The following is a 22,392-nucleotide window of genomic DNA, read 5'->3' as shown; positions in this document are numbered from 1 at the left end:
TTCACCTGCAGAACATAGTGACAGATTGCATATATAAGGGGCAAGGTTATCTTTCAGGTATTCTGGACACATGCTGTACAGAGATGTACACACCAAAACCAGCACCGTGAACAGACAGCTTTCCGGGTCATGTGGACAACATGACTAAACCAGTTCTGGCGCAACGGGACACCTTGACGAGTGCCAGAGCGCACGGAAACGCCATTTACCTTCCCACTGCAGTGGTACCTATTTATCTACTTGAACTGCTGTGCTTTTGAACTGCTAGGTTGGCAGGAGCTGAGAAAGAGCAAAGGGAGCTCACCCCGTCATGCGCATTTGAACAGCCGACCTTCTGATCAGTAAGGGTAATGTGTTGGCAATATCCCTACCCCACTGAGCAATTGACCTGACATTGCAGCTTCTGGAACAACCTCAAAGGCCTTTCCACCTTAATGGAAAATAATATATGCATTACACAGACATAATGAATTAGGCAGTGCTGAACTGTTTCCACAGCCAGACAGGCTTGGCCCAGAAGCCCACTGTTGAGGCAATGTGAGTTGCTTGCCTTGAGTGACGGAAGCCTTGCCTCTGATGCCCACTCCAAAATCTCCCTGGAAGCTGGTGCTGATGCCAGCATTTCACAGGCAGGAGCACACAATTCAGGTATGAAAGGTGTGGTACCAGCATGATGGGGGCAGAGGGCCGCACGTTCCCATTTCACCTGAAGTGGTGAAACAGGATGCATCACCCCTGCAGTCAAAAGTGTTGTAGCAGCAGCGGTACCGCTACCACCACTACTGGCATTTCAAAGCCACCAGATCTAAACTACTTGGCTGTGGTTCATCACAGGCTAGTTCCAGCACTGAAGATCCAAATGATTTACCCCTATAAGCTAAGGGTTCCTCTCTCTGTTTGCAACTCCTCAGGTTTTCTACAACAAGAGAAGGAAGGCAATTGGTGTTTCTATCAGACACCCAGAATCATCCAGTAACCATCCAATGTTCTGTACTGTAACCATCCAATGTTCATTTGATTTCTTTATATTTAGGTCTCTCCTAGAAAGCTCAGAACAGCTGACATGGAGCAAGCAATAGTCTACCATGCAGGCACCACACCCACGTGTCTTCAGCAACAATATAGAGTCTTGTTTTTCAAAGAAGGAAAACACTCACACACATATCTGGCACCACAAGCAAGCTGATATACTATGCTGTAGACCTTTCTTAAAATGGCTAATGTTGCTTGGGTCTATCAGTGCTACCATCGAGAATTCTCCAAAACAGCTTCCATTTGTTGCAACCCAGGAGCATACATTAAAGAGGAAATGTTGTATAACACCTTGGCAAACTGCCAGGTCCAACAGAATCTTGGAAATGGAACACAATTTTTGCAGTGATATATTCTGGCTGTTTCCGCCTCCACTCCCCAGCCACTCTTGCTGCTGCTACAAAAGGAAGACTGTCTTAAAAATGCATCTCTCACATCCATAGATCCAAATACCTCTAGCATTGCAAGTCCACACCTCCTGCTGCCTTTTCAGAGGAGATGATGGATGCTTCTTCTTAGGTCTCCAACACACCTTTTGTTTCAGCCACTTGTCACTGTCCCAACCTGTAGATATACCTGCATACCCATGCTGTGTCTCACAACTATCCCAATTTGGCATTCCGGTGCAGCATTCATTCTCACCAGGGTTCTTTTGAAGCCATAGTTTCCTTATCTGTTCCTGACATGGGCAATGTTTCAATGAATCACAAGCACCTTTGACAAATTTGAAGGAAACCGCTGCTATAAAACATTACACCTCACTCATACATTTATTTAGCTGTTTTTTTCCCTAGGTATCCGTGTCTGAACAAAATCTACCATACTCGACATGATTCATAGGCATCAGAAGGGAAAGTATTGTATCCAGGTCTCTTTTTTATTTTGCTGTGTGCATTATGCTTATTTCTAAACTGGACACTTAGTCTACCAAGGGCATATTATCCAGTGACGAAGAGACTGCAGAAAACAGCCACAGACCCCTTTTTAATGCCCTGGGCATGGACCCAAGTGGAGCCCACAGGCCCAGCCAGGTCCGCCTCCCATGCCTGCTTGCAATTGGTCAATTGTCTAAGCAGGCAGAATGTACCTCCTGGGCAGCAAGCTCAGTTGAGGGACATCCTTTGCCGCCCGGGAAGTGACCTGAAGGAGAAGCCTTCACCGCCAGATCACAGCATGTGGGAGGAGTGCTGGCCCACAAAGGCGCCCACCTAAGAGGGTGTGCGGACCTGTCATTTAAAAATGGTGAGTTTTGTAACAATGACAAATGGAACCTGGAAGAAACCTGAGAAGGATCGGATATACCCGAGCAGATGTAGACCTGAAAAAGATGTACTACAACAGCAGAGATTTGGAGAGGAAAGATTCACATATAACCTTAACTGCCTTGATGAGAGAGCAGCATTGTAGAGTTTTCCAAATTCACCTACCAAATTTGACAAGCAACTATATGAATACTTAGCAAAAAGAAAGATGTGAAAACTGGGTATTGTACATTGTGTGTGGAAACTTATTTATTTTTCATAGGAAGCTGGCATCATAAAATGGATAGGACCATGACATCTGAACAGGAACTATCCTGTTCCAATCTTACCTCAGCTATGAACTAAGTAGAAGGACTCAAGCAAACCACTCTCTCTCATCCCTAGATCCCCACAAAATCAACTGCTAGTCAACGATACAGTGTGATTGTTAAGGATTGACAAGAAAATGCATCAGTCATTTTGAACCCTTGGGAGAGAGGGAGAAAGTTACAAATGCTAAATACTGTTGTATAAATGCCATTTAAGAACATACCATGAGCACTAATTTTATGACGGCATTGAAAATCTTATCTGGAGTTTTTAAAGCCTTTTAAGTATCTGATCACTATATATTTGGATGAGAAAGAAAGCTCAAAGCTGTTTTCTTTGAGGAGTGTTAAAATCATGAGTCACAGGGAATCACACTACCTTGCCAAGTAACCTATCAAGGACACAAGTTGTCAGCTCCATTCAAGCCAAGCTTCACAAGGCTAATTGACTTACATTGTAAGGATGCATTGCCCTGACAACCTGGGCATATTCTCTACTAGTGTGCCTAGTTCTTTCTTTTATTTAAATACCACTATGTGAGTTCTGTTTTTGTGCATGTGGACAAATCCTAACTGAGAAAGTCTTTAAAGCATCTGTGATCCTTGGGAGACGACAGCTTTCTGCTTCATTAACTACTCATTTTTATCACATTTCCCCTTCTAAAATGAATGGCAATTTTCTCCTCTTTGGCATTATTACTGTGTTTTTAAAATCCCTCTACATAAATTATAGCTTCCTTTTAAGACCAACACTGTGTGAGCTTGCAAGCTGGAAAAGTAACCTCTTTAACAGACAGTAACCTGCCGGGAATGGGCTGGAGAAGCAATCTTGCCCCAATCAGAAGATTCTAATTTACCTGGCTCCAACAATGAGTTGATTCCTATTGGCATCCAGAGCAAGCTGGGAGAAGTCCCGTACACCTGGATAGCTGAAATTTGAGACCCAAGGCTTCAGATCTGCAAGGAAAATGAAAAAGAAGGGGGGACAATGACACTGTTTCATATGCAATAAATGTTCTATAGGACATTCTGCTAATGGATTTCCAACTGAAGCTCTATCAATAGATGGCAAGTATATAATCCAGTCATAGTTTTGGCTTTCTTGGAGTGCAAACCAGTGTAAAAATGTGGCAGGATCATGCGACAGAATTGTAGACAACCCTAAAAGAGTAAACAGCAGTGTCAAATCTGGGATAATGACAAGTAGGACATTGTGGACAAAATTGCTGGCTAGTTGATGACCAAAGACCCTATCCCATCGAAGTGGGTGACTTCTTTTATTTTTACATGTGGTTGGATATGCCAATCAACTGATCAAGTACGAAGCAAGATGGGACTCCTTTACTGTTAATAATTATATAGATGAGGGTGGTATCCAGTGAATGGGCCTTCTCTGTAAACTTCCCCTACCCAAACCTATATTTGGGACACTCTACCTCAATAGGCATGCCTAACGCCCATTTTACTATGATTCCTGCAACAGGTAAAAATGTTTCTGTTCTCTCAGGCAGATGGACAGCTTTATTTATATTGTTTTTACAGTTACTCAGCCTGGGCTCTAGTGTGTGCTTTTTATAATTGCTACTGTACTGATACTGTGGATTGTTTAGTGTGTTTTATGAGAGAGAGAGAGAGAGAGAGAGAGAGAGAGAGAGAGAGAATCACTTTCAGACTTTATTATTATAAAGAGATACACAGGTCTAATAAAAACCAAGAAAGAAATTTTGGAAAAAGCTATTTGTGTATGCAAGGACAAAAAACCAAAAACAAATAAAAAGCTGTTCTACTCCAAACATGCAGGAATTTAAATGTCAGAAACTCTAATCATGCAGGGGTCAAAGTCATGTAGAAAGCCTACATGGGTCTAGAAAGCTCCACATTGCAGATCTTCTCTGGTATTAGGAGGATGAGAAGGCCAGGTGACAACTCCCAAGGGATGGAGCCAGTTAGCATATCCTCACTTTCCCCTTGCCTTATTCTAGTTAGATGAGGGCTTTAACACCTGGATACACTTTTCATCTTTTATAAATCAGTACAACGTTCACCTAATGGCTCAGCTAGTTAGAGCACCGTGCTGATATTGCCAACATCGCAGTTTTGATCCCCGTATAGGACACCTGCATATTTCTACATGGCAGGTGGGTGGGACGAGATGATTCTTGAGATCCCTTCTGACTCTACAATTATATGATTCTATTATCTAAATATATATTGACATCATTTTCTCTCAGAATAATAGTTTGATACTCTTTGTTGTTGAAAACTGTGTCAAAAGTACAAAATCTGGAGGAAAACGGAGTCCAGGAGGTGCAAATAAGGTTATTCCACAATTAAATCTAAAGACTGAATTTGTCAAGCATCAGAAATCCTGCAGCAGCAGCAGAAAGGTATTGCCAATCCCTATACACTATTCCTGAACGGTATTCAGAATACAATTTCTTCTAACTTTGCCTTTAATCCCTAGAGCAAATGACCTTTCCAAATAATAATGGTTCCCTGTGATTCACTTAGCTCTTTTTCCTCCCATACAAGAGCTATTCCTATAACCCTGTATCTCACCTTCAGATTTCCGAGGACTAACCCCCCAAATCAAGGTACTGCCTTGCACATAATGTATGGGGTGCCCTGCCCTCCTCTAAAGGTCCACTGCTACACGAGCCAAGATATTCAGGACACCTCAGCAAGTTATCCTAGTGCAGCAGAATCTGCCAGGCAGGTTAATAATGTCCCAACACTGCAGAAGGTGCAAAAAGAAAAGAAAAGAAATGCTGCCTGCTGTATTCTGCTTGCTAATGAACCCCTGTTTTTAGCATAGATCCTTAGCAACAAGAAATCTGTCTGAACCTAATCTACGGAAATAACATGCTTCAGGTAGGTGAGCTGGATAATGCAAACACTCCCCAGCCGCCTGAGCATTTATGTTCTCTGATAGGAGGGTCATTTTACAACAATGAACCCTTTTTACAGATGCTGGTCTGATGCTCTAATTTTCTCTTGTCATTTCTTGCCCACGTGAGTTTTCTCCCTCTCCCTGCCTAAGCCATTACAATGTCATGGCAGAAAAGATGAGGTGTGTATTTCCTCTCTCTCCCCCCCCCCGCCCCCTCTTTTCATCATTCACAATCCAACTTCACCAAGGTTCTGCCATCATCTCTCTTTTTAAATAAACCCTGACAAAATTACAGGTAAAGAATTGTGGGGTGAAAAATACATGCACTGTAGGTAGCTCAATCCTTCCTATGATCGTTCTGAATGTCAGTCAAGCCTGGGAAATAACAGGCAACTGTCCCGATTTCTATTTACGACCGCAGGTGGCAGAGCATATAGAAAAAGCTTTCCCCGATTATTAAATTAAAGGCTGCAAGACATGCATCTCTGTGGCAAAAATTCAAGCCTTTATAGCCGTATCATTGGGAGATGATTAAACACAGCATGGCTCTCTCAGTTAAGAAGACTCAACTACCAGTCATCAGAATTAATGCTGAATACCGCCACCAAGCCTTCTATTGCCTACACCTTTCTGGAAGAGGAAGGGGATAAGTTGGGGAGAAAGTAACAGCTGAGGAAAGACTTTGGGATTTTTCCATTCACCATATTAAATCTCATTACCTAGGGTCACAGGCATCCCCGAGGGCACTGCACCGCTTTTATCTTAAAGAGCAAGCCTCAAAACCATATGAAGGTAAGTGCTGGAATAGGCCTGCTCTACATTAGATGAAGTTTATACATATGGACCCAATGAACTCTAGAATTTGCTTACATTTGACCTTTCTTGGAGAGCTGAGCAGTCTCTTTAACTTTGGCTAAAAGCCCTCAGAAACTGGGCCATGTTTACATTTGCAAATGTATCTCTATATAAACACTATGAAAAATTAAAACCAAAACGGCCCAGCCGTGCATCGCTGGAAGCAGGGCAGGAAATCTAAAAATGAACAACTCAGGGCCTATCATCAAGGCTCCCCTTGTGCTTTGACTTTCTAACCCACAATGAGGGGAAAGAGCCGTATTTTCCCCCCGCCCTTGCTGTACACTGCTAAGTTTTCTTTTTAATGGTGTTATGGCTTCAAGTAACCACAAAACCAGTGGTGTGATCCAGAATTACAAAATCCCTCTATACCCAGACTGGGATACAGTAGACGTATTAAAACTTTGAACACTTTTAGCTTTGTAGAGAGAAAGGAGGGGGGGGGGCAAAAGTAGGCCTACTCTGTGAGGCTAAACCAGTGTGTTGTAGTGTCTAGTGCTGTACTAGGACTGGGAAGACCCAGGTTCAAATATTCACTCAGCCATAAAGCATGCAACTAGTCACTCTTTCTCCCAGACTACAATAGGCTGATGTGCCAACTGCAACTCTAAGCAGATAAAAAGCATTTGCCCTGAACTCCTTAAAGGAAGGACAGGGCACAAATGCAATAAATAAATACATTTTTCTTTTCTTTTCTTTTCAGGCAGAAGTCTAACACAGCCATCTAGATTCTAGAATGCTATGTCTTTGCATCCTATCAGCTGTCCAACTTGTGTATGTTTGAAGGATTTTAAAAAAAAAGTTACAGCAGAAGTGCCTCTTCAAGAAATCTGACCCATAACAGAGTTTTCACGCTGACTTAAGCTCAGTGGCGAAGCTGCATGCTCCAACACCGGGGGCGGAGAGCGGGCGGGGGCGTGGCTGGCGCGTGTCCAGGGGGTGTCGCGCATGTCCTGGGGGTGTGACACGCTGCCCGGCGGGCCAGGGCACGTTGCCCAGGGAGGCATGGTGTGTGTCCTGGGGGCGTGGTGCGCTTCCTGCAGGGGAGTGGCGCCCAGCACGATAGGGGTGCACGGCGCGTGTCGGGGGGTGGCCGCAATGGTACCCCCCTCCCTGATGGTGTCAGGGGCGGTGCAATCCCCCCCCCCCAGTTCCTCCGCCAGTGCTTAAGCTTGAGGTTAAATCCAAAGGGAAGATCTGTTAAGCAAGTTATACTTGGGGGAGTGTGTTATCTTTGTTCTAATGAATCATTTGACTTCTACCCTGAACTTTTTGAATTAACAAACTGACAGGCACATGGGTTGTTTGGTTTTTTTTAGGAATTGTATACCACTTTGAGTGTGAGGATAAATGTCATAAGCCCATCTTCCCCTGTGCTTGTTCTCCATTTCAAAATTGCAGAGATAAAATGCAAAGCACGCGTGGTCAAGTGCAGTACAAGAGACGAAATGAGAAATCCCACCAGCTGAAATGTGCGTGCTCACTTTGCTTTAAATTGTCTTGCCAACTAGAATAGGTGATGGCCAATTCACAAGGCCAATAGGCGTTTCTCAACAAGTGGTGTGTGCATGCACTGTTAAGCCTTGCCATGGGATGGAAGTGGTTAAGCGATCAAGTTGCCTGAGTAATTAAGCAATCGGATCAACTGTTCCACCACTCAGGTATTACGTACATTTGTGATCCCAGAGTTTGCTTCATATGAATTTGGCCCATATGCCAGTTGTTTTCTGGAGCATCTTGGTGTTTGGGTTTTAGCAGAACAAGATTAAGGAAACAATTGACTGGGCTGCTCTTGGCTTTTGAGGGCTAACTGGCCTGGAAAAGAAGAAGAATGAAGAGTGCTTCTGGCAAGTGCATTACTCGCATCCACAGCCAGTGGATGAGCAGCAATCTGCATTTCCAAATCCTCAGCAGTCCAGCATTTAAGACAGGAGTCCTTTAGGAATCATATACTAATCCTGGGAGTAGGTTCCAAGTACATCCTGTTCTGCTCTAGAAGAGTTGAGCGTTCTTGAAACAGCAATTAAATTTTGTCCTTCAGACTCATTTTCATAATCTGTTGTCAGGGAATCAGGAGCAGGAGCACTGGGGAGAGAGGTATTGGAGAGCGAAGGGGAAGAATCCGAGGGAAGCGTAGGGGACTGTGACAGTGGCCCGAGAGATTCCATGAGCTTCTCCAGCGAATCAGAAGATTCCCAGAAGGGGGCGCCGATGGTCAGGGCAAGGGGGGTCCCAGGGGGGACGCACCAGAAACAAGGAGCCAGAGGGGAACCCCAAAGCAGCAGTGGAGGATCGGGACCAGTTTCCCCACCAGAGCGTAGTGGGGGGGAAGAGTCACATGTGTCAGGGCCAGCGTCTCCTCCGGAGGGGAGGGAGAGTAAGTCAGGGCTGACCACGCCTCCATCGGAGAGTGGGGGAATGGAGGGGAGGTCAGTTGCAGCTAGCCCCCCCGAAGGGGGAAGCAGTGACAGCAGCAGTGAAACGGTTAGGAGGAAAACGGCTGGCTGGGCGCGCGCGCCAAGTTCAAATGTGCAGGCGCGCGGGACAGCAGGAGACCCGGATGGGGAACCAGCTCCTAAAGCCCGCCGGAGGGAGGGAGAAGGCTCAGGGGAATCAGCGTCAGAGGAGGCTAGGAAGGGCGAGACCCCGGCGGGCAGGCGGACCCAGAGGAGGAAGGAGCAGCGGAAAAGGTGGAGCAAGGCTAGGGTCTTAAATTGGTGTACAGGGGGAGGAGATTCAGAAGGGTCATCAGCGGTCTGACAGTTGAGACGTGGGGCTGCGCGCTGCGGCTCTGGAAGTGAAACTGAACTTCAATAAAGACTTTTGTATTTAATTAGAAAGCAGCGTTGGTCCTTTGTGAGCTGGGACCTTGGGCAGCCTTGACATCTGTGTTCTTTGCTGAACTTTACAACATGATGTAGTCATGAGACTCACCATATGCAGAGTGCTTTTCTTGCAACACTGAGCAGGAGCAGGTAAGGTGACTTAACCTCCACTTTATCCTTTTTACCCTTTGCCTATCTAAAAATTCCCTCAGACTGTCATTCCAGGAAATCTTCCAAGCTAGACATTGGAGGTTCACTCTCCCTGTACCTCAAATAAAACACCTTGCCAGCAAGTAGACTAAGCCCTCTTTCTTAGTCATTCACATACACACCCCAATCTCTTATGTGCTCACCCACAGATATTTGGAGCTCGGATGGTAAATAAAGTTCAGGTGGAGATCAGAGGTAAAAAATAAACTAAATCTCAACTGGCAATAAACTGCAGGCAGTTCATGTGACAGCAGAGTTGTTTATTTACATACCCCAAATTGAGAGCCTACCCTTCACTCGCTTCAGAGCTTCATCAAGGGCAAAAAGTGTGAAAAGTATTGTTGAAAGCAGAAATGTTTTTAGTCTGAGTTTTGTGAGATTTTAAGCATTCTTTGACTGAAAGGTGGGTTTTAAATGAGGAGAAAGAAGATAATCCTCAAATAGTTTCAGATATTTAGAAATTCCTAGTGAAGGGCTTCAATTCTGCAAGGATGCCAGGATGATGATCCCAGAGCACAGGAATGGCAAAGCACTTATTTCTTCCACCCAACACCTAATGGAGGGAAGAGAGAAGCCTGCATTTTGCAGGCAATGACTGTGCAAAGAAGTTCTCCTCCACACAGTGGATGCCTGCAAAATGCTCCCAGAGCAAGGGTTCCCTGACGGACAGTGGGAGCAGACCTTGTTCCTATGAAGCCCTATCTGTACCCACCCCACCCTGGTATCAGCTGCAGAGGAGATGGATGTGGTTTGTGAGAAATGGCTTCACGAGCCAAATTGGAATTCCTTGTGAGCCAAGTTTGGCCTGCAAGACTGGAAGTTTCCAACCCCAGATGGATAAAGTGCTTGGGCTAGATGGACCAATAGTATTTATACCAATGGTATAAATGCAGCTTCCTATGGTTCCTATAGGGTTGGAACAGGGATTTAATGCTGCATATCTGAGGAAACATGCTTATGATCATAATGTAAATCTACAACACTCACGTGATTTCAATGTCTTGTCATGGTTTTTGTATTGTGAAGTCAGAGGGAACTGGTGTGTTTCAGGGAAAGAATGAATGGAAATGAGTTTGTAAGTAGGAGCTTCCTTCTTTCTTTCTTTCTTTCTTTCTTTCTTTCTTTCTTTCTTTCTTTCTCTCTCTCTCTCTCTCTCTCTCTCTCTCTCTTCCTTAGGTTCTCTCCTCTTTCACAGAACACAAGATGCTGCTTTACTCAACAGAAAGTGTGTTTAGGATTGCGGCCTACAATGTTTACATTTTCTGTAAAAGGAAAGCTAGCCCTCAGTAAGTGTTCATATGGCATGTCAGCACTGAAAGCGTGTAATCTATGAGCTGTCAGCAGATGCTGTAATCCCCCCTGCTGGAGACGGTGCTGAAAGGCGTAATGAAAATAATAAAAACACCTTGAAAGGCATACCACAGAAAGTCAAAAGAAAAGCATCCCCGAGGATACACATCAGCAGCACCTCCAGAAAACCGCCAGCACCTCCGGCAACCCCTTTAATTAGCCTTCAGGCTAGAGATTTATATCGGAGAACATTGTCATAAAATAAAGCTGATTCAACAATAAACACTTTGGTAATAAAGCAAAACATATTATACTGCTGGGCGCCTGCCAGACCCAGTGGGCAAAAATAAATCCTTGCAATGCCCCCCAAACTACAACTGTAGTCTTTGGAGTCACAAGCTCCTTTTGCAACTCTCTTTGTGCATTTCCCACAGAATTTAGCCGTCATTTTTTTTAAAGTGCCTATATTCTATTCCTGCAGACTGACAGCGTCTGTGTATTCATAGAACTGTGAAACTAATTTTCCTCCCTAGTGTTCTAAATAGCTCTGAGCTAAATTCCAGTTTGCCCACTTGCTTCTAAGGTTCAGAACATTACCAGCATAGGCTTTTGCTGCTGCTGCTGTTGTTGCTGTTATTTATATTTATTTAAGGATATTTATACCACCCTTCATCATCCATTTCAGGGCAGTTCACATTATTATAGTAGCAGTAGTAATAGTAATATATTTACAGAATAAACTATGAAGCAAGTAAAAACACCACCGCAATATGAAAACAGCAGGAGACAGAATTGACATAAGTACTGAAAATGTTTTTTAAAGCCTTGGGAGAATAGAAAAAGTCTTTACCAGGCCCCTTAAAGAAATAACAAGGAAAGCCGCAGGCAAGCTTCCCTGGAAAGCGAGTTCTGAAGGCAGGATGCTACATTGGGGGGGGGGGATCTCCCCCTGGTCCCCACTGGTTTGTGTGAGTGCATCACCAGATACAGCATCACCAGATACATGAATATAATGTATAGGCAGATTTAGAAGTGTTCCTTCAGGTACTGGGCTCCCAAGCCAGCTAGGACATTTTAGGGAAGCAACAGAACCTTGAAAACAGTCCTGCAGCCATGGGCAAGATGATCCCAGCAGGTAGTCCCAGGTTCTAACATATGTTCTGTTCCCTCATCACGGACATCCCTTTGCACTCAGACTGCAGCCTACATTCAAGGTTTCTAAAGAAAGTGCTAATGAATTCCAGCTTACTGGTCTAGGATGGGGTGGAGCTGCCATAAACACATGCTCATCCAATCGTCCAACAGGTATGGGGTTGTCAAACTTTTGTGGTCTATGGGCACATTTGTAAACTGGAGAAACTGTTGCAGCACACACTTAAACCCTAACCAAGCACTCATCACAACCTATGCTATTGGCTTGAACAGAATTCTTCTTTCAAGCCTAATATCATCAGGGGAGGGTATATTCTGGGAACCAGTGAAAGTCACTGGGGCACACTGGCAATTCCTAGCTCAAGGGAACAGCTGAGATTCAGATGTATCTATTCCATATACGATGCCCTATAAATTGGGCCACACTAATCAGGAAAGGTAGAAAAAGGAAGGAAGAGGGAAAGGGTTGGAATCATTATGTGCCAAACCTGACTGCAGAATTCCGTTCTTCCAGACCAGCAAATTTCTGTTTATTCCAGTCCTACTCCCACATCCAACAAATCCCAACAGTTCTAGTAGGTTATCCCCAACTAAATCACAGAGTGATCCACTGAAAGCAGTATACATGGCTAACTTAGGTCCATGATTTCAATGGGTCTACTTGGATAATGATTTAGTCAGAGACTACCCACTTACTTCCTTGGCATTATCAATCCCCTTATGGGTATTTTTAGTTCTGGAAAGACTGGGAAAGGACATGGGGAAAGGGCAAGCTAATATTTTACAGGCTTTGGAAGATATGCACAAATTGCTTCTTTTATTACTGCTTCTATTCGCTTGCTTTGACATTTCACAATGGCAGATATTTGTGCAACTTGTTCAATTTTGCAACTTCCACCTAATGTGGTATCCTATCTCAACTAATGGGGCCAGATTCAACTAACAGGTCTTGCTAGCAGCAGCCTACACAAGTTCGCCAGCTAGTACAATGGGGCTTCCTCCCCTTCTCCCTCTGCCCCTCCAAATTGGCTTGTGGGGAGGAGTTAGGAAAAACCCCAGAACAAAATGAGGGGAGAGGTGAAGACAGATCATTCCTCAGACAAGCAAAAATGTTTGCGCTGTAGGAGTCATCCCTTAGTGTTAGGCTAAATTCCTCCTATACACTTCTAGGTTTTTAACATTGAAATGTACACATTCTCAGTGCTCCATATACAACATTCACAATACTTCAGACAAAGATTTTACAGCTCCATTTTATAGCCACATTCCTCATCCACTGCCAAAGCCTTTAACTTTAATCTTATACATATCTACTAAAAACATCTGAGTTCCATGGGGCTTACTGTTAGGTAACTGAATATTCGATTGCTACATTCTTATTGTTTAACCCAGGAGCTATTGTTAATTCAGGAATGTTTCATAGCCTGAGGGTAACATTGGGGGCAACCTTTCAGATGTTGCAATGCAAGTGGTAGGCAGGGCCTCAGCAAAGGTGATGTGGCCAGACACAAAAAGTGGGCAGAGTAATATGTGCAACTCTTAGGAGGCTGCATTCCAGCCATGCAAAAATTTGAGGTTTGCTGATAGGGGAAGGTGCCAGAGGCAGTGCCAGAGCAGGTGATGTCGAATTTGGGATATCCAGTGTCACTTGGGCTGAGCACTCCTCTGACAGCCTGCTATATCCCACCATGGGATCCAGGTCTCCTCCCAGCTCACTGGGTCTCTCAGACACTTCTTGGGGTCCCAACTTATCATTCCCCATCCCACTAACACTCTCCCAGTTTCATCTAAGTCCAACTCCCCAATTTCCTGCCATTCACCTCAGTCATCTGATCAACCTCCTACAGCATTTCCACAAGACTCCTAACAATCACAGGTAAGTATGAATTATAACCAGAGACAAGTCACTGGTACAACTATACTCAATACTTTCTACTCTGATTCTCAGGGACAACCCCCACCCCCGGGGACAAGCCTGAAATGTTATGCATACAAAATAGGTATTTTATAGATCTATTTAAATACTTTTGTGAAATGCAGGCTCGTGATCAGGATCGAAGAAGATGCACATCTGACCGCACACAAATTTAAGCTGATTTAAAAAATCTAAATCCTAGGTACACACCAGGAAATATGCATACTGTATATATGTACGTGTGTGTGTGTGTGCACACACATATCATACAAAGTATTTTTTCCCATGTGTTCAATAGGGAATGATGCATCATGAACCAAATCACTAAGGATTATAATGCTAACATTTCTGCTGATGTAAATACAGACTTAAATAGCACAGGCATTCTCAGCTCTGGACACCATTCCTACTTATGCATATGCCCTCTCTTTCTCACCGATAGCCTGCTTACTCGCACACATAGTCTTCCTTGACATTAGCACTCTTTCTTCTCCGTTTCTGGGTGCTTCTGTTTTGCCTCCTGTGATTCCCCATCCCCTACCCCTTAGCTGGAGGTGGCTCTTACTCTGCCTCGGCTCTGTGAAATGATCTCTTTCACTCCTCCTATGAGAGACACTGAATCACTTCCCCTCTTTAATTCACACCGTAAAATCTTCCTTTTCTTTCCAGCTCGTGAGCGACTCTCTGTATGTGAAGCATTTTGTGAATGAAGGGCACTTTTCCCAGATCTGTCTTTTATTCCAGAGGTCTTTCTGGCTCACCACACTGCTTTATTTTTATTAGTTCTCATCATGGTTTATGCTAAGTGTCTAAAAACTCCAAAGACAGACAAATAGAAAAGAAATACTGTTGCTGTAGTTGTAAAGTGTGCTGATTTTTACTCTGAAATACTTGCTTTTAAAGAAAAAGAAATTTAAGGGTGGGGGACACACAGCTTTCCTAAAATAGCAAATATATATGGCTTTATTAGTGGCATTATCCAAACAAACAAACCCTACAGAACAGGAAATTGTCAGCATCAGTTTCTCCCATTTCATTTTCACATTTTCACATTCAATGGGATTTCATTAATGGGCAAGAAATCCATAACGGAAAGCCCATGGGTCTCTTTGAAACAACCCGCAACACTGCCAGGCATGTGCGCAATGCAGCAGCTGATGGTCGGTTTATTTTTAGCCAAAATCCATGCTCTAATAGCGTTTCCAGATTTGTAAAAGGAAAAGGTTAACCAGCAAGTCTGTGCCGTCTGATGTAGACCCACAGAAAAGGCAATATTCTGACCAAACAGCCCACAGGCATCCTTTCCCCCTGCTGCTGTCCATTAAGGGGGGGGGGGGATCCATGGAGGTTCCTGACTGCTGCAGTGCAGCTGCCCTGGGAACTGTTTGTACATAGGAACCCAAATCTCTAGCCTCTGTGAAACTGCTTGTGACTAGGCCCCCTATCATCTTCTCCTCTTCTTGATCTGAATGTGCCAGGAAACTCCAATGCTATCATATTCCATGCGTAACATGAAATACTTAGAAAACTACTTAGAAAAGGTTCACTAACCTTAAAATTGAGCAGTCCCTACTGGCAGGCTTACACAACAAAATGGCCAAGAAAAAAACAGGACAGAGGAGGCAAACCATGCAGGGCTCCCTTCATCCTCTTACAAGCTCAAAGGGAATGGGAAGGGCCTTTTAGCCTAGCCTTTAACCAACTAAGCAAGTACCTAACATACTAAAATCAATATTTATTTTCAAGATGTATTCGTTCTTTTTAAATATTGATAGCTTATACATCACTGCTAAAAGCAGTCCAAGGGGAGGTTACAATCAGAATACATTGTTAACTATCAGAACTAAAACACCAATTGCAGAATAAACCACTCACCATAATTATGGGCAAAGCTGGACAAAGGTGCCCTGCATGTTTGGAACAGGATACCACTTTTAATCATTTATGGGCAAGGCTCGTATTCATACCATAGCATCTAAAGCAGGTGTGGCTTCAAACGTTACTGAACTACAACTCCCATAAGCCCCAAGAACCATGGCCAATGGTTGTGGTTCAAGAATGTCTGCAGGGGCAAAGGTTCCCCACAGCTGAGCTAAAGAAAAGAAAAGAATCAGGACCTCTTAAGCAACACACACTGTCTTCCTTCAGTCCCTTCAAAATTAAAATAGTCACTTGATGCAGAAAGGAACAAGCAAAAACCTGCTACTGTTTATAATATAGCAACTAAATTAACCTAACATGATGCTATTCCGGAGTCAGATACAGTGGTACCTCCGGTTACATGCGTTTCAGGGTACAGACGCTTCAGGTTACAGACTCCGCTAACCCAGAAATAGTACCTCGGGTTAAGTGCTTTGCTTCAGGATGAGAACAGAAATTGTGCTCCAGTGGCATGGCGGCAACAGGAGGCCTCATTAGCTAAAGTGGTGCTTCAGGTCAAGAACAGTTTCAGGTTAAGAACGGACCTCCGGAAGGAATTAAGTACTTAACCCGAGGTACCACTGTATCCCTGAAAAATCACAACATTTGAGCTTGTTTCAAGCACAAAATCAGAGCATTCTTTCAGGCTACTGGCATTTGCAAACTACAATAGGACAAGCTTCTAAGTAGTGACTCGCCCAGTTGTTTATGGTGAGTGATGGTCACCTCATGGGAACCAGATAAAGATTACAGTGCTTCCCTCCCTTCTCCCTGTGTCTGTGAGGAAAATCCCAGAGGTAAGTCTCACTTCAATGGAGCTTATATAAGCAAGCACAGGCTTGCAGCCTTAGTCCACTAATGACTAATAGAGGAATATGTGCCTTAGGTTAAAAAAACAAACAGAAAGTTTAATACTTATCTGGAAATCTGCCATATCACATTGATCAATCACTTCTCTTGATTGGCACCTGCTCCCCTTCTAAATAAACCTTGCTCAGAGAACATACCAGTTATATCTTTCCTACCTCTCTTAAAAGGAAGATTTCCTCTCAAGTTGTTAAATAACAAAGGAGGCTAAAAGGGAAATTCCAAGAGGGAATTCAATTAACAAATTCTAAATAAAATTAACATGCTCTCTGAGAAGCTGACAATCTAGCAAGTTAATTATTGCTGGGCGCAGTAATCGACACATAGGAATGCCCACAGCACTTCTAAGCAGTTAAGTAGTTTGTGAAGACAGAAAAAGATACGCATTCATTAAAAGCAACTGATTAACCCCCAGGAGGGGGGGAACGACAGAAGTTTTATTTTACACTGCTCACAGTTTTATAAGCAAAAGCCTTCTCACAAACTTTTTACATTTGATTACTTATGCTAAGGCCCCTGTTCATACACCCCTAAGCACAGAATGGCTGGTGCATCCCAGTGCTGTGTTTTGTGTTATGCTAACACCTAGAGTCCATACAAAACTTCGAAGAAGAGCTATATTGCACATGCAAAAAGTTCCAAGCTGTAACCCTGGAATCTTGAAGAAGGGCCAGCCACCACCAGTCAATGCAGATAATGCAATTCTGACCTAGATAGACCTACCGACTGACTCCATGGTAGACAGCATCTTATGCTCCTCTAGCTACAGAGCCTTCTTGCTGGTCATGCCTGAACTTCAAAAGAAGCCAGCCCTGCTCCCTCTCTGCAATGGCCTTCCACCAGCTTGCAAATACATTTCTTTTTTAAATGGGTCTGCCAAACAGTTGATGCTTCAGCTCCTTGGGTGTTTTTTTGTTTAGTTTTTGCTGCCGTCACCTGATTCCTCATCTTTTATCTTTTATTTTTAACTGTTGTTGAGAGCTGCCTTGAGCATTTTAATAGAAAGGCAAGGTGTTGATGCTTTAAATAAATAAAGTATACAAGGGCCACATTTGCAGATCACAGCAAGCCGCAGATAATGGTTTGCTGTAGAAACAACAAACCTTGGGTTACCATTACATCTAACCTGGGAATTGTGTCTAGCTTTGCCCCATATGAACCATGATCTGAAGGCCATATTTGTTCTTGACTTTGTCATTATGGCTTGTTTCAGCAAAACAAACCATGCCAAAATAAACAAAGTCAAGAACCCTCAGTTTGGCTATAACACTAAGCCAAGATTGGTTGCTCCCACTCACTTGCCAACTGTGCTTTCAAATAAAAACCATTAAGCAAAGCTTATCGTGAAGTCTAAAGTAGGCAGTATGAATGGTCTTAGCATAACAGGTCTAAAGCAGAGCCATGGGGAAGTTATCCTTTGCTTGCTGGTCTGGCACCACAAGTCACACTTTAAGAAACAATAAGAAGGACTAAAGTACGTAACCAATTTTGTTCTCGTGACCTTGGGGGCTTCAGGTGGAGATTTAGCCTATACGCCACCCATAACGCTCTGCCTAAAATCAAGGCTCGTATGAGCTATCCAAATGTAGCAAGATAAACTGAATTTCTCTCTGTTCAACGGATGGATTCTCCTTTGCGCTGCCCAGAGTGCCGGGGCTCAACATCCTGGGTGTGTCTGAGGCTCTGTTCTCCCAAACTAGCAACGGTGTGATGGTTGATTGGTATCTAAGCCACAGTGAAGCAGTGCCATGTGGATCACTTCCAACATCGTCTGGATTTCAAGCAGCAGCAACTACTGCACAAGTCTCTCTATGTGTGTTCAATGGGATCAAATGGAATTTCCTACCACAAGCTCCTAGCACTGCACAACACAACACCACACAGAGTCTACATCATACTTTTCCCATGGCTGATCATTTGGAACTGTAGCCAGAAAACAAAGGAAGCTAGAGGTATCCAGCAGCTCATAGGTACAATTTAGCTGTGGCTGTCTAGTTCATAATATAAACGGTTCCTCTAGCAACAGCCTTTGGGTTTGTACAAACTGCTTCTATTGGCTTGTTTATGTACCTATTTCAAACATTTTTTTCCAGCCTCTCCAGAACCCCAAGGCAACTCATAAACAATTTAGAAACGTACAAAACTCTGAACAGTAATAATAATAAAACATAAAATAGAGCAGCAAAAGAAAAGTAATATTCACCAGAGGCACAAAATTAATACAAATCTAAATAATCATTTCTAACCTGATCCCATTTAAACCACAAATGTCAGTGTGTTCAGGATAATTCAGCTTTGCCTTCCGTTCAAACAAGCCTGTCACTACATTAATGGTTTAAACAGCCAAACAGGTTCTCGGTTAGTCCCAGGGGTTTTGCCTTTTGCTCTTTCCCAATAAAGCACATTGTCCAATTTACTGAGCAGTTAAAAAAAATATCAAGGTTTATTTCCTGGTTCCATAGGATGAACGTTAGAGCCGGCATTTTATTTTGCAGGCTTAAAGGTTTCACTAATTTAATTTAATCCATTTAAGTACAGGTAATGGAATAAAAGAAAAGAGAAGAACAAAAGATAACAAAAAAACCAGGCTGCTGACACATGTGAAATGCAGCAAGAGCAGTTCACTTCCTTCTAGGACTGTCTCAGGAGATGCGTCCAAAAAAAGTCAGAAGGGTCTGCAAGCTTTCAACCTTTCCTTCCTATTCTCAAAAGGTCATAAGTAGCTTCACTCATTTGTCCTGATTGGAGAATTCAATTACAAGCACACTTCCATACCCCAAAGGGAAAAAGCAAAATCAACACTTCACTTCAGAAATAATTAAAACTGGAAAATGGGCTTGAAAGTGCTTCAATGGAAGCATATTGAACACCATGAAAGGGCAGGCAATATCATTGTATGGATATTAAGGCCAAGTAGAACCATTACATAACAGGTTCTCTTTCTTCCATTTTCCTTTCACTAACAAGAAAGTATCTAGCTCTTAAAGCTGTGGAGAAATGTTTTTTAAAAGTCAGTTGGCAATGTCTGGTTAAAAACACAAGAAGAAAGACAGGGTATTCAATGCCCTGAACATTGCTCTGTTACTATCCAATAATAATCACTATCCCTTGACCTTGTATCAACTCTGCCAAAAACCCTTAATATACAGGGTTGAAAGGACAGGTACCTAACTACCACATACTATCAAGAGAGAATGGCCATCGCTTCATTGAAAGACAGAAGATGCTAACTTTACAAAGAACAACACCAATTAGAAGTTCGCAAAACTCCTGTTTTAATTTGTGGAAGAGCAGGTTTTGTAACCCAAGAGATGAAGTAGAAACTATGTGAGCAGTATATCCCACTGAACAAGCTCATCTTGCATCTCATTAGAAAACAGCATTGTAAGAGGAAGTGACAATCCAAATCCACCTATAATGCTTATTCTCAAACCAGAGAAGAGAAATCAGAAGGGAAGGACTCCCACCTTCAAAAGAAATCATTGGGTGCTCTCTTCTTGAACACTGCTGCTCATCTTCAGAGTAAACAAGGATATTCTGCGATGCAGAGAGGTGAACAGTGAGAAGGAAAAGGCTTGGCAATGATAGTGGAACAGCCTTTAATCTTGAAACAACCATGACTGAAGACGTGCTGCACATTCAGCGTCCAAGGTAGGGCCCCAGAAGATACCTGAAATATAAAGAAATAAATTAGGTAAAAGGTGGATCTCTTAAAAAAAGAATATTGAACACTCACATAACCAACCCACATGATGAGTATTTTGTCACTCACATAACCAACCCACATGATGAGTAACAATTTGCAATAATGTTCAAAACAGCAACACTGAGAACAGTCAACATGACATTAGATCTTTGGTGATACGACCATAATTTATTCCACATACGTTGGGCTCAGTTTATACAAGTGCACAGCGTCTCTCAATGTTGCATTACTGTTGACAATTGGCAATATTCAGCTAAATTCTTGTAATGGGCAGACATTAGCACTAGTGCAATGGGATTTCCCCCTCTCCCTCCACCCATACCCTACATCACCCCCAAATCTGCTCCAAAACAGATTTACAGAGGCACAGGAAGGGGAGTACTTTCCCAGTTCTCAAAACGTAGTATTTCGGACCTGGAAAAATATAATACTTCCCTCCCAGAAAGCTACTCACTCCTATATTCATCACTGTATACATTTTGCCATGGAAAATATGTTAGAACAAGTTTCATAGGCACTACTGGATGTTGCCGATGACAGAGCGAGCAACAAGCAAAACTCCCCATCACCACCATTTCATGAACTTTAAAACTTGCTGAACCATTTTAAATCAGAAATTGGAGAATAGCTGCAGGGAGAAAAGCCCATTCTATGAACAGAACTTTGCTTGCGGTTCTTTAAGATCCAACACTTTTTCCAGACTTGACAGATACTTGTGGGGCTATTTCACAAAGGTGAAAAACCATCATATACAATTGTACTGTAGTCCCCCGTCCTCCTAGAACAGTTGTGAACAGACTCGCTGCAGGGAGACAGAAATGATGGAGTTGTTGGCGTCTGAGGATGGGTAAAGTGAAGCTGACTAAGTGACCTAGAGCTGGCTGTGCATAGCCAGCCAGCAAGGAAGTTTGAAGAATAAGAAAATACTAAGAAGTAAAGGTTCCTGAAATAGCAATAGAGTGTAGGAGATGAGGGCAGACTTGCAAATTCTGGTAGGGTTTTTAAAACACAGATAAATACATTTGACACTTGATGAGCACTCCAGAAATGCAATCACACAGGAACTAAGACCATTAAAACTGGTTTACAGGGCACAGTGGCAAGTAGTTGTGTGGCCTGTCACAAGTAACCCCACAAGGCGCTATCCAGTGTGTAACCCTGACAACACACAACCACTTTCCACACAGCACTCACTTTAGCAATAAGAGGACTAACTGAGGAAAGCACAGGAAAACTTGGGTGGGAGGTCTGAGTAATAATATATAGTGACAAGTACTGGAAAAGTGCCAATATCTCCACACAGAGACATCATATTTAGTTAGAGAAATCTCTGGATCCAGAATCGGCTTCACATTTATTGTGCTATAAAGAGATTATCTGAAAGAGTGCTCAAATTCAGTTGGGGCATATATTGTCCAGTTTTGCAGAATAGTCCTGGGGCCCACAATATTAATTGCTGACAAACCAAATGTAACTGAAAGGCCTACCAGGCTGTCAAACATGATTATTATTCAAGTCGCGCCAGTACCAACAGCAACAAAGACATTAGACTCCTTTTAAAGAAACAATAAGAAGAAAGCCACAATATTTTTGAAGGCATATGTTGCTGCTGACTATGTACTTCAAGGGATGAGTTTTTGGTGGTGTTGTTGTTTTTAAGAATATTGTCAATAAAACTAAGCTGTGACTCCTCTAACTCTCAGTGGAATCATCATCACCAGTTCAGTTCAGAAGAAGTTAAACTTTACAACTCCAAGTCCCCACTCACTAAAACTGGAGGCGGGGGGAAGGAAGAATGCTGCTCAAATTAAAATTTTCTCCACAGACTGTGATAAATGAGAGGGAAAACTCAGTGTGAATGTCTAGTGACTTCAGCAAGTGCTGTGTCTAAGAAAGAGCCTATATAATCAGGCACCACGGGAACTTGGCCTGACACCGAAGGCTACTAAAATTAAGGGAAGGCATCACTCTGACTGTAGTGAGCTGTGAATCAAGGTATTGCCGGGGCTAAATGAGCGCTACGTGAGATCGTACAGGGTGTGGTGTGCATTCCAAAAGTTTTGTTCAATTTCCAAGTGGTCTACAGACAACGCACCTGCTTATAAGAACCTTTGCGAGGCCAGCTCAAACGCCTTCAGTATTTATTTTGGTCTTTCTAGT

The 22,392-nt window shown here is 43.1% G+C and overlaps 1 protein-coding gene across 10 annotated transcripts in view; it reads right to left on the bottom strand.

Annotated features, from left to right (window-relative positions):
• Positions 1 to 22,392, bottom strand: part of SEMA5B (semaphorin 5B) — a 356,215-nt gene that overhangs the window by 144,014 nt on the left and 189,809 nt on the right. For all 10 annotated transcript variants that reach the window (XM_083584642.1, XM_083584641.1, XM_083584638.1 and 7 more), the window contains 2 exons: positions 19,994 to 20,196; positions 3,460 to 3,559 (listed from right to left, as the gene is read on the bottom strand). In XM_083584642.1, the coding sequence (XP_083440768.1) occupies positions 3,460 to 3,559; positions 19,994 to 20,165 (272 nt within the window). In that variant the 5' untranslated portion in view covers positions 20,166 to 20,196. The remainder of the gene's footprint in view (positions 1 to 3,459; positions 3,560 to 19,993; positions 20,197 to 22,392) is intronic.

Source organism: Podarcis filfolensis (assembly GCF_964270895.1).
Source record: "Podarcis filfolensis genome assembly, chromosome: 1".
Taxonomy (NCBI): Eukaryota; Metazoa; Chordata; class Lepidosauria; order Squamata; family Lacertidae; genus Podarcis; species Podarcis filfolensis.
This window is presented reverse-complemented; position numbering and strand designations above follow the sequence as displayed.